The 13,211-nt window shown below is 47.6% G+C and overlaps 1 protein-coding gene across 1 annotated transcript in view; it reads left to right on the top strand.

Annotated features, from left to right (window-relative positions):
• Positions 1–13,211, top strand: part of SLC10A7 (solute carrier family 10 member 7) — a 195,462-nt gene that overhangs the window by 160,332 nt on the left and 21,919 nt on the right. The window contains exons 8-10 of the mRNA XM_028521974.2: positions 1,056–1,221; positions 2,423–2,474; positions 9,902–9,975. Coding sequence (XP_028377775.1) covers positions 1,056–1,221; positions 2,423–2,474; positions 9,902–9,975 — 292 coding nt within the window. The remainder of the gene's footprint in view (positions 1–1,055; positions 1,222–2,422; positions 2,475–9,901; positions 9,976–13,211) is intronic.

Raw genomic sequence — 13,211 nt, 5'->3', positions numbered from 1 at the left:
TTGTTTTGTTCTGGAGTGTCTGTGAAGGTGTGCTCCATTGCAAATTAAGGCTTTTTAGTGACAGAGCAGAAGATGACAGAGCCCCATCAGCCTTGTCAGAAGTTCCCTGACCTCATTATTGTTCATGGATCATGCTAATTCAGCCTGTTGTGAGATCTCATGTTCAATTATGCAGGATAATGAGTGGCTCAGAACTTAATATGTCTCAACTGTACTCCCTTGTTCGGCTTCTTTCAAAGTGAAAGGTTTTAAATAGAGTGGCTCACTCTTACATCCAAATAAAAGTTATCCCCAATATTCAGCCTGTCCTGATTTTAAATATCTGATTTGGTTTTAAAATCTGAGAGGACTGCCGTATAACTTTATATTTCACTGGTCCCTGTGTAGGAAAATTAGGACAGATTGATTCATTTTTAATTGTTAATTCTGGAATTCTAAAAGCATGCAAATGGCATTTGTCTTTGGATTCACAAAAACTCTCGATATTCAGAGTGTGAATTATTCAAGCTCCCACAACACATGCACTTTTGCTTTTCAAGCATGAGTTATAATTTAATTAAAAACTTCTGGTGCATTGCTAGCATTTTAAATATTAATATGTTCCATGGATCACTTCCGATTATCTACTGTCTTGAAATTCTTGAAGCTGTCAGATTTTTAAGATTCCCAAAGTTGCACTTGGAATTGTCTGTCGAGGCAAAGGGGACTGTGGTAATTACGCACATCCATTAGGATGAGCAGAGGAGATAAACTTTGGGGACGCTTAATGGGCATGTCTCAGTGACAGCCAGCAAAGAGCATTTGGGAAGATGAAGGATGGATTTGAATGCAGTTGAAAATACACTCTCATTACGGACACCGGTGGAAGCTGCATTACCAATGTAAAGTTCCCCAGAAGAAGAGTGGCGTGGCAGAGAAGCTTTGAAATCCGCCATGGCCACCATCCAAGTCATTCCCTTCCCTTTACATCTTCCTGCTGTCAGAGTCACTGTGAGGTGCCCTGTTGCACCCCTGCGTCTCTGCAGAGGGGCCACCTGTCGCTCCCTGTGTTTCAGATTGTCCGGAGGTACATCAAGGACTGGCTTGAGAGGACGAAGCCCCCGTTTGGCGCTGTCAGCAGCAGCGTGCTCCTCATGATCATCTACACCACGTTCTGCGGCACGTTCTCCAACCCGAACATCGACCTGGACAGACTCAGCCTTGTCGTCATCCTGTTCATCAGTAAGTCGCCGTCCCCTCGGCCTCCTCAGCGCCAGAGGGCAGCCACTTGTGTGTCCTGAGTTCATTTCGAATGTTAACTTGGTTAGAAAAGGAGACTGCGTTTCATACTCTCGTATGTGCTCAGTGACTCGATCCCACGCACCTGTTTCTCAGAAAGACACCAGTCGTGGCCTCTGTCTTTTTATGTCTGATTTGCAGTGGTTGAGGCCAGCTGGAAGAAACCATGGTACCTGTCAAATTCAAATGTTAGATTGGGCACTTTTTTGCCAACTTATATTACTATAACTAATCTTGTTCTTTATCGTGAATGAAAAGTAGGATTTCTCCCATATGATACTACTTTTTAATCACAGGTGGTTAAAATGTGAATATTTACGTCACCTTTCTATACTCAAAGTAATGCAATTTCATTGTAAGAAGTAGCAGACTGTAAAACCAAGTGCCAGCTCAATGGTAATGTATTATCTACCGCGGCTTCCGAGGAGGAGGCAGAGCTGCAGAGTTGCCGTAGAGACCACACGGCCCGCAAGCCTGACACGTGTTTGATGTGGCCCTGTGAGTAAACTCTGCTGACCTCTGCTCCAGAACAGAGGCGGCAAGGACAGAGGGGTGTCCCCGGCAGGCAGCCGGGACCACGGAAGAGGCCAGTCTGGGCATAGAAGTCGCTTGGTCCTGGCTCCTCAGTCTCCTCAGGCTGAAGGCAGAGCTCAGGACAATCGTTTTAAATGTGATAAGTAACTAAAACATTCGTTGTTAACAAAAAAAAATCTTTTGTTCTATTTATCCTGTATTTTGGGTAATTGCCCTATCGAATTATCTTATGTTATTAAAATCAAAATGAGTTACTCCAAAATATTTATTATAGCCTGCTGTATTTATGCTGTTTGCTGGAAATCCTCAGTATAAACCAGCCCTCTCTAAACTGAACAAATGAAATAACCAAATCTTAAACCAAAGAGGGTTTTAGATCTGTTGTGAGTAGTAGACCTCATAGATTTTATTTGAGGATATTGTCAATAAGAATGGGTTAAGTCCCCCTAATTTAAATGATTTTATCATTCCAGCAATTTATGCTTATTTATTCACTTGTTTTTCTATTTGAGTTCTCATAGATTTCAGATCAAATGAAGCATTCCAGTAAATATGCTACAGATACTGTTCTTATAGGCCTAATTTAGATTCAATCTTTTCTCTTTTTCAGTATTTTCTATTCAGCTGAGTTTCATGCTTTTAACCTTCATCTTTTCAACACGGTAAGTGATTTGGTATTTCTCGCTGTGACTGGTTTTCTAAATGAGGACCCGTGCCCTTGACTTAACCTCTCTGTCACCACACTGTTCTCGTCTCTCTCCCGTCCGCCTGGCCTTCCCTTCTGGCTCCTGCCACCCTCCAGTCGGAGACATTCTGAAAGGGTCTGTCCTCGGCCCTTGTCTCACATGGGCACATCGTGTGCTTCGGCAGCCCCTGCTTTCTGCTGGCTTGAGCTGTCAGCTGTCAGCTGTCAGCTGGTGATTGGCAAGCCCGGCCCTGAGTTCCAGCTGGACTGACTGCTTTAGCGCTCGCCGTTTAGGCGGTCTCAGTCGTCTCCTGGCCGTCTCAGTCAGACCCTGCACTCAAGGTACTCAGAACGGAATCCATCTTTTTCCCTGACGCTTTCTTCCTCTCATTTGTTTGCTTACTGTCAATGGAACCACTGTCCATAGAGTTACTCAGACCAGCATCCTTCACATCATTCGTTTTTCAAAACCTCTTGACTCTGCCTCTGTAGTATTTGTTGTGCTTCCGAAGCCTCATCTTGCTCCAGACTATTGCGATGGCTGTCTTACTGGTGTTTCCACTTCGAGGTCCAACTTGTTTATGCATTTCATGCTGCTTCCAACGACTCAAAGTTCTGAGGGCAGTGCTCGCGTGCAGAGATCTGCCCTGGGTGTCCAGTATCTGCAGAGTGAAGGTCACTTTGGGGGCAAAGGGCAACATCCGCCTCATGAACCACTACTAGCAATCACGCCGTCTAAGCCTGTGGTGGAGGTAGAGTCTTTGCCGTTCCCTGAAAGATCCCACGTTCTCATTCCTGTCCTTCGCTAAGGCTCTCCCTGTGTCACGGTTGGTCTCCACATCCTGCTTCATCTTTTCTGGCCTTAAAGACTCACCTCCAATGCAACTTCTTCCACCGGTATTAATATACTCAACAGACACTACTTGAGCCTTCGGCATGAGAAGGTCTCCATAGCTAATGTTAGAAGTAAGAGGTAATTTCGGTCCTGCACGAGCGTATAGACTAGATGTACACATTGATAACTGAGTGTCCCCGGAGTGGTACAGAGAGCCAGCCTGTGGTGGGTTCAAACAAGGAAGCCCTTCCCAAGAACGTGGTAGGGCAAGGCTTCCTGGCAGAGAAGGGGTTTCCCGTGAGTCATTAAGATGGCCAACGACTCCGCAAAGAAAGAGGCAAAGAGGGGGCCCTGGTGGGAGAAGAGACAATGACACAAATGGGGGCGCACACACACACAACACGCTGGGACAAGGGGAGCGGAGGGAGGACCTGGACAGGGGAGCTTGGGACCAACCGCCAGACCCTCGGATGCCAGGTAGTGGCGACGCCTGGGTCATTTATGAGGCCCGACGCTGTCGGGGTGGCGACCCTTATGGCACGTGGTCGAACAGGAGTCTGATCAATAAAAACTCATTGATCGGTGTAATCTGAAGCATTTTCACCACACCTGTGGCCATGATTTTTTGAGTAAGAGTAAAGCCTAGAGCCGCCGAGTGACAGAGAAAATGTGACTGACTTGGGTAAGTCTGAGAGTAGGAGCTATTTGCAAGGCTTTTTCGGTAAACGGCTTGTTAGGTCACCTTGGAAATGATGGTTTGCCTTTCACCAGCTCTTGGTTTACTGGTCCTGGAGGCCGAGTGATCATCTGCCCCCCCCCCCCACCCCGTCCTGTCAGACAAGGTCAGCTGCAGGGTCCCGTCAGTGCCCGGAAAACTCCTGACACTCCCAGAGCGGCCCCTGCCGGGGCTGCTGAAGGAGAGAGGGCGGTATCGCAGCTGCTGAATTAAAATCGGGAATCACATCCTGAAGGAGCCTGGACTTCCACAAGGCCTCCTGGTGTCGAGACCCTTTTGCTGTACCTTCCCCTGCCTCCGCCGAAGCACTGCTGCGTTTCGAACTCACCTGGCCCGACGTCAGACGCACCGTCCTTCCACGAACACCAGAACGTGGGGTGGCTGTCATCCGCTCCCTGCTCACGGGTGTGCAGCCACCAGGTAGTCCGTCAACAGCCGGGGATTTCCCAGTGGGCCCAAATTTGGAAGATGGTTTTCACTTTGTTTCCGTGCCGAGAGACCTTATAGCACCTTGGGATTCTGCTGGAGGAATGGCCAGCACTTAGCGAACCTGCCCCATGCCGGGCATCGTGCTGGGGCGCCTGCACCTGCTGTTTCTCATAGTCTGGCAGCAACGACCGCGATACTACGCGTGTTGCAATTTTGCACATGAGGTTCCACGCTCAGAGCAGTTTAGTTTAGCCACTTGCCTAAAGTCAGATTTTAGTAGTTTAGTGACTTGCCCCACGTCAGATGGCAAATAGCGCACCTAGAACTGAAGTCCACTCCCATCTGCTGTTTCCCAGAGTGCTGACCCGTGCTGCTTCTACTGCCTGGAACTCCCTCAGCTACCGTTAAAATTCATAATGCTTGTTTGCTTAGGGAGTTTATAGAGAATGTTTAACTGGATTCTTCAAGTTCACACAGAAACACGAATTAATCAGAGATACCAAGAGTTGGAGCAAGGACCCATTGGTTTACGTGCTGTTTAATTTCGTTTTCTTGCCCTACTTTTTGTTCCTTCCTATTTAAAATTGGTGAAATTGGCCTGTGGGTTTCTCTCATCTTTTTTTTTTTTTACCAATTCAGTAAATGTAAAACCAATCCAAATATCAAGACACAAAAGTCACAGCATGGAAATCTATCTTTTTTGTACGGCACGCCTGCCACCCTCCCATGAAGGAAGTTTAGCATAACCCAGGGGAGACCCAGCCTGGAAAATTCAACTCTCCTGCAGCACCCTGCTTACCCAGTTCACAGTTCTTAGATTGACTGACGGGCATGTTGTCATTCTAGTGTCTGGCACGTGAACTTCTTCTACTCGGAGTATTTAAAATACACTGGAGGGTGATTATGCTGTGCTCTCACTGCTGTAGCTGTAGGGCAGTGTTCAGGTTATAAATCCCACTTCTGGAGCCCAGCGGACTTGAGTTTCAGTCCTGTTTAATAACTTTGTAACTTCCGTCACTTTCCTCATTTATAAAACGGAGACAGTAGTGGTACCCATTAGCATTTCCAACTTTGTAAAACATTCTTTTTGACGTTTCTTTGTCACAGTTGCTAGGAAATGAGAGTTGATTCATCAAACCAAGAGTCAGCCATCCACAGTGACCGAAGCTTTCTACAACTTTGAGAAGCTGTCAGAGTTAAAAAAAAATGTTGAAAAAGCTTAGAAAGAGAAAGCAGTCATTGGGAGCCTTTTAAAAATATATAAAAGACAGTTTGATAAGCAGATAACAGAGTCATAGGAACCAAGAATGTCACTAGAGTGACAAAAGAAACCATTAACAAGGGAAAAGGAAGAAAACAAATATTCAAATATTTGTGTAGGCCTTTTAATCCTTATCAGCACGCTTTCCCTGTGCTGTCTCCGGGGCCCCTCACCGTAGCCCTGGGAGGGAGGAGGGGGGAGGAGGAGGGGAGGGAGTGGAGGAAGCCCACATTGCTGCTAAGGGTGAGGACAGTTGTTTGAGTGCCACTTTGAATTATAAAGAATTATAAAAACAGGATAAAAAGAAAATCAATATTAAAAAGAGATAAAGTAGAATTAGAAAATAAATAGTAATGTGATTCCTTTCGAAAATGCGAGCAGACACAACAGAGATGCTAATCACTGAAATAATTATAGTCGTTACCGTTTCAGGGCCACGCACAGCACTCCTCGTTTTTCTGGGTCTTTCGACCATCGCGCCCTCCCTCTCCCCCAAGAGTGTGGCTGAGGGAAGGGCACTGAACACAATAGGTGCTCTCACCTACTACATTTCACGGTGCTTTTTTGGTTTTTGGTGTTGTTTTTTTTTAAATAATTTTCTCCTCCGAGGCAACCTTACCTCCAAGGTTTGGGGCAGCCTACTGGCTGGTTGTGAGACTTGAAGGAAGGTGTTGAACCCTCCTGTGCTTCATGTTCCCTGTGTGGGAAAAGCAGGGCAACCCGCCCCGGACTGTGCAGGGAAGGAGGACGTACGGGCAGCAAAGGGCTTAGAAAGCAGCCGGTGTTCCCTGCTGTGGTTATCCAGCCCCATGCATCCTCTTCGTGAACGGAGGGCTAAGTGAGCGTCTGCCGCTCTGTGGGCTTCCCCGAGGTCCACGACGTGAGGCGGCCTGCTACTTGATAAGTAGAGTGTGATTCAGCCCTGTTTAAGGGGAATGTTGTTTTTAACCTTAAACACTCCATTTTCATTTGCTGGTCCTTGCCCCCGACTGACAGACTCTGTCAGTAGAACTGTGGGGCCCACCACCTCCCAGGGTGGGCCTGGCTTCGGTCTCCTTCCCTGAAACCGAGGACAGTTAAGCGTGTCCACAGATACCCTCTTCGGCCGTGCTGCACGCTGCTCTAACCAGCGGCAGCCGGTTAAATCAGAGCCTTCTTGACCAGAGAGGTTTGGGCACGTTGGAAATGTGCTGTCATCTGGGAAAGAGTAAATAGGAAGCAGAACAAAGTTCCCCAAAGGAGACGTGTATTGCCAGGGTCTCTCAGGGGGAAATCCAGGGGCACGAATCCAGATGCGGCCACCATTGGTTCTGCACCAGGGTGGCAGGAGACGAGAAAGCGATACTCGTGAATACACGCCTTCATCATGTTGCGGGCACCGCTGGAGAACAGTCCGGAACTAGCCCGGTAGTCATGCTGCGTGCTGCACAGTCTCGGGTGGGCATCCCCTCCTCTTCGAGTTCTGTGCTGGTTGTGAACTGACCGTGTATCCTAGTCCCCAGTCTGCCTCCTGCACGCTTTGCTAATTTCTTAGGTTCCCAGGCCTCAGAGTTAGCTCCGAAAGAAAGTAAAAATCCCTGGTATACATCGCCTCCACTTTCCCACTCTCTACCTGAAAATTTTCTGTACTTTTCACACACCGTGTCTTCCTTTGCTCACAGCTCTCAGGCGAGAGGACACACCCCTTCTCAGACTGACCCCCACCCCCAGTCTTGCCCGCTAGGGCCTCCGAGAGGACCTGGCTCCACTGTGGTTTCTGCCCGCTGCATCCTTACTCTCCTGGGATAATCACGTCAGACCTCCCATGACCCTCTTCTTCTCTTCCCCGGGTTTCTGGAAAGCACCATTCTTCTCACAACAATGCTGTGCACAGTCTCAATGTGTGCAAAGCTTTCAGTTTCTCTTTACTCCCTCCCCCTTTGACAAAGCATCATGAACAGTAAAATAACTAGCGTGCATTAAACATTCGCAGTGGGCCAGATTCTTAACAAACATGGGCATGTATCCCGACAGTGACCTTCAGAGGCAGTCAGAGAGGTGGTCTGGATTTAAATTCTGATGCATTTGCCCCAAAAGTCCGTGCTCTTGAGCTGTCAGGAGGGAGCGTGTATTTCACGGAGGCCAACACTTGACAAGTTCTCTCCATTCTGTCTTCGTGTCTCTCGCCGTGGTTCTCCCTGCCTGGTCTCATCATCCTCAGGCATTTATCACACCTCGCGCTTCTCCTCTTTAACCTCCTTGTCCCATCTTGCCAAGTCCACACTCCTTGTCACAAGCCAGTGTCCCCGCACACAAGGCGCCTGAAGAACTGTCTGCCCGTGGCCCCCGCACGCCCGCACGTCAGTCTCTCTCTCCCTGACCTGGAGCGCACGCCCGCGAGTGTCGAAACCCGTTCTTTCAAGGCCAATCAACTGTCCTCGCCCTCAGGAGGCTCTCTGGGTGCCCCGTCATTCCCCCCCCCCCACGCTGAGCCCCCTGCCAAGCTGGAGATCATCCTTCCGTGCAGTGCCCAGACTCACGCACGCTCCTTCCCCTCACTCGTCCTCAGTCCCTCTCTCTCTCAGAGTCCATGACTGTCTTCCTGTGCTCCTCGCATTCACAGAACCTCATGGAGTTCCTTTCACATCAGGCCTCCAGCACACGGTGAATGAAGAGGTCGGGGAATGCGTCGGCCGTGTCGTACGGTGTTGAAAAAATAAGAGTGGTGTCACAGTACAAACAGGAGAATAGAATGGGGGAGCAGTGAGGCAGGCTTGTTATATACTCAAGTGATGCACATCTACCATAGAGAATTCTCAGCTGAGGTGAGATGCCAGAAATGCCGTTTAGAAAGCTGTTATCAAAAAAAATGAGCCGGAGGTGAGGCTGTTCAGGAAGCGTGAGCCTATGCGACTTTTCAGGAGAAGACCAAAGGACAATGAGCTCTCTCTTACCGTGTCTCTAGGGGTGAGGAGGAGGCGGAGGAGGGGGCCCTTCTGCCCTGCAGTGAGTATATAACGAAGAAAGCAGTATGCGGGGCCCTGTTTAGAGAAGATTGTCTGCCAGCACAAGTTATGTATGAGGCTCGGGCTCCTAAGGGAATGGTGGGACCTCCCCCTTTAGAGGTCCTCAGAGGTTGGACCGATTGTTACGTCTGCGAGTACATACACGCAGTCAGGTTCCGGAGCGTTTTTCCCTTTGCTGACTCTTGCCTGAGTTCAGGGCGGGGAACCGATAGGCGCGCTGGGTCTCCAGGCCCTGATGCTGCAGGAAGCAATCGTTTCTAACAGACCAAGGACACAATAATAATAACTGCATTTCTAACCCTTGTCCGGGCTCCCTGAATCTTTATCCTCTAAACCAGGAAACCCGAGTACGATGTGCACCGTGACCCCTATAACATTTAATGGCTTTTGATTGAGTTTTTTTTAACACTGAACATCTTATATAGTAATCGTGGAAAGGGGTGGTGAAGAGCGCAGGCACCGGAGCCGGGCTCTATCGAAACCCTGGCTTTGTCACTCTCGGCCCCGGGGCCCTGGGTAACTTGCACAACTCCTGTGCCCCGAGGTTTTCTCGGCCCCGAGGAGGGCCACCAGACGCCCGTCCTACAGAATTGTTATGTTTACATGCAGAGAGCACTTGATACACGGTAACTGCTGAAAATGATTACATTTCTTTTACTGAAGCATATGATGTCGAATCTTTGTTCACGCCGTGTACTTCTCAAATGGGTCAGTTGGCTGCCAGGACATGTTGCTCCTTGCCTGAGCAGTTTGGAGATGCGCGGACCCTTTCCAGCCATGAGGGTGATGTCCCGTGGTAGCCGGTGCCTTAGCTGGCCGAGTCCCTGCTGCGTGATTCTCACGAAGTCCCGCACCATGAGTTGATGACAAGTGTGATCTTAGGAGACTTCTACCACACAATTTTAAAACTGTCTCCTTTTCAAGGATAAATGACTCAGAAATGATTCTCAAAAAAGAAATTCAGACACTTCTGTACATTGGGGCATAGAATTACTTCTGTCACCAAGATTGATTAAAGGGGTGTTAATGTGGAGGTAAGTACTACATTTGATTTAGGGTATGTTAAATAGGCTTTTCATAAAAGTATTCGTAAAGCACTTTCTTTTCTTTTTCTTTTTTTTTTTTTTTGTGCCCCTAGGAATAATTCAGGTTTCACACCAGCAGACACTGTAGCCATCATTTTCTGCTCTACACACAAATCCCTCACATTGGGTAAGTGAATCACGGACTTACAAACTAATTTACTATTACCTTCAGATAGTTACATCTTATGATTGTGAAATTCAAGCAACTCTTCAAATTAAATGGAATGGGGTTTTGTCCACTCTGTTAAAGAACACTAGCAAAGTGAGGTTGGATCGTTGCTTTGAAATATCCTTGTATGATTGAATCAATTTTCAAGGGCCTGAAAAATGTTTTCAATTCTCATAAAAGGTCAGTGTTAAAGGCTGGGGCCAGGGGCGCAATGGGCAAAAACTTGCTTTGGGAGGCTCTAGAGTTGCCCCTGGGAAGTGTTACCTTATTTCCTGAAAGCTTGGAGCAAGGTGGAAATCATGTTATTTCTCTAATTTGATATTCACATTAGTTTGAAGTTCATTTCAGAATGTTATGTTCCTTCTATAAAGAAACACAGTATCATTATTATTAACTCAATCTGATTAGCACCCAAAGTGAAATAAGTATTTATTTAATGGACAAAAAATAGACTGGGAAAAAAGATGCCGTTTTCAACTTAGTTTTATCCAGTTTAGTGGCGTTGTCCCAATAACGTGTCTAGACATCCAGAACCCATGTTTTCAGTCATTAAAAGTCGTGAAGTAATGAGAAACTGTATGAAACACATGGCATTCACAAACCCCTTGGGCTAGGAGGCACGCTGTGGTAGAAGCTCATTGTAAGAACTCCTTTACGCATCGGCACGTGACTCACTGTGGAGAAGGAGGAACGTGACGTCACTCTTAAGTCTGCTCATGGTAATGCGCTCAGCCTGAAACCAGAAAGCAAAGACATCCCGTAGTGTCTTTACCAGCCCCACACACATTTGTCTGCTCCAGTCTGTTGTCAGTCTCGCCAGGTTGGGGAAACAGTTTAGAAATGGGATAAACTCTTTAAGGAGCAGTTGCTACCTAGGGCTATAGCTTATTTGAATAAATTACCTGTGTATATATGCACATGTGCATATACATATATGTATATGTGTGTGTGTACTGTTCATATGTTGCTGTATGTTTGGTAGGTTTTCCTTATAATTGTCATCAAATTGAAGCTGAAGGAGCTTTCAAAGCCACATTCCCATCCTGATTTTGTGATCTTGGACAAATCACTTAACTTCCCTGAACCTTAGCTTTCTCATCTGTAAAATGGCGGGGGGTGGCGGTGGATATAATGCTCACTTTGCAAGGGGATTGTAAAGATTAAAAATAGAATCTGTTACGTGCCTAGCACAGTACTTGGTAGCTGGCTGTCGTAGTTGGTGGTCAGTCCATGCCAGAGTGTGTGTGCATTGCTGCCAATTAAAGGGGACAACCCACCGAAAGAGCTGGGCGTGCTGCCTGGTGCACAGCAGATGCTCTTTCAGCAGTAGCTGTTGTTACTAGTTATTTACTTGCTTCAGTACTTACGAGTCTGTTACCATGTCCAGGGTTCCCCTCTCCCGTTTTGTAGATTTTCATGTAACAGGTGTGGTTCAATCGCTGACCTCCAAGAAACCATCTTACACTGTTTTGTTATCATGATGTGATGTCTGGATGTCCTTCTGGGTCTCCTAAAAAGTAACAGGCTATTATAAAGGTAGCAAGTCCAGAGGCAGATGCCACCAGACGCCTCAGATGCCCCAACTAGGGATCCAGTGAGCCCGGGTCCTCAGGCGGGTGCTGAGCCATGGCCACAGCCAATGCCCTTGAGCATTTGTGCCGTGGGCTTCTGCACCCGCCCCGCCCCCGGGGGGTCCCCTTCATCAGGAAAACAAAATGGATTTTGGGGTCTCTCCCTGGCGGCCTGTGCTGGAGCTGGCCGTGCTGGACAAAGAGCTCCGCCCACAAGCACAGTCCTCCACTCTCGGAGTCTCTTCTCCTCTCTCAGCGAGACAGGTATTCGCTCTGCCCTTCCGTCTCTTCTTCTTCCTCATCCCGAAGCCGTCCTCTTCTGTTCTTGATGCTTCTCTGAAAGCTGAACTTCAGACAAACGGGTGCCTGAAAACCAGTCGCTGTTTTGGTAAAAAGGGTCGGGTCAGTTTGGATTTTGTTTGCCTCTGTCGCGTTCTCCCACATGATACTAGTGCAGTTATCTAAGTAACCATGTAGTGTAAATCCTTAGTTACTTCTGTAACAGGACAGACTCAGTCTCTCTTGAAACCATGAAACCTAAATACTCTTCCCGACTCCTCCTGTGACACCTCCCCAGGCATCGGTTCTGTAGCTCCCAGGTCAGGGACCGTTAGTTCTGACTCGACTGCTTTATCATGCCTTGGTCACACCTGGCTTCCCTCCCGCAGTCCCCTAGCCATAGCATGTCTAGAAACGGCCCCTTGGCTGTTTCCCTGTCTCAGAGAGGGGGCACGATGGCCCCTGTCCCAGGGCCCCCTTGGATTCACACAGAGCCAGGGCCCTACTGCTGGAGTGGCCTTGTTAAGCCCGTAAGTTTACGCTATCAGTTTTCACAAGATCCAGTACATGCTTCTGTCTCCCGGTGCCCTGACATTGCTGGTACAGAGGCGGTATCACGCACTGACCTGAGGCAACTTCTTGTCTGCATGGGTAAGAATGATCCTAATGCAACTTCTGATTCGCATAGAAATGAAAGAACATCACACTAAGTGTGATGAATACATATTTCAGAAAGGAGGGGAAAATTCAGATCATTCCACTTGGAGTTGTGCGTTCTCTCACCTCTCACGCACGGATGAAACACAACAGATTATACCTACTTGGAATTTAGAAAACATATCTGTCCCTTTTGCAATCACTGTCATAGTATTCTTCTAGTGGTTCTACACACACACACACACACACACAGCATCGCAAAGAGGATACTTGAGAAGTACCATTCACTATCCCATCCAGCATTTGGATTTAAGAATACATCACTGCAGGCCAAGAGGTGCCCACGTAACCACAGAACCGAAGATGCAAGCTCTTGCTGGAGAAGCCTGCTGAACATTCTCTTGTACATACTCTCTTAGTTTCTTTTATTGTTCTTGCTTCTGCTGCACCTCAGTCTCCTCCATGCACTTGCACCTACACACGTGCTGAATTTGATTCATTGCTTTTATTAGTGCATTTGCCATTGATTGATTAGTTTTTCGTATTAGTACTTTTTCTATTGATTGATTGCAGATGAAGTGACTATTTGACCTTTAATTATGAGGCTTCCTATTGAAAATGACATTGAGCTATGGCTCCACATAATCCATCTGGAAAGCCTGACGTGATGCCGTTCCCTGGAGTTCG

The sequence above is a fragment of the Phyllostomus discolor genome, chromosome 8, assembly GCF_004126475.2.
Source record: "Phyllostomus discolor isolate MPI-MPIP mPhyDis1 chromosome 8, mPhyDis1.pri.v3, whole genome shotgun sequence".
Taxonomy (NCBI): domain Eukaryota; kingdom Metazoa; phylum Chordata; class Mammalia; order Chiroptera; family Phyllostomidae; genus Phyllostomus; species Phyllostomus discolor.
The sequence above is the reverse complement of the archived record's forward strand: the minus strand, read 5'-3'. Positions and strand labels throughout refer to the sequence as shown.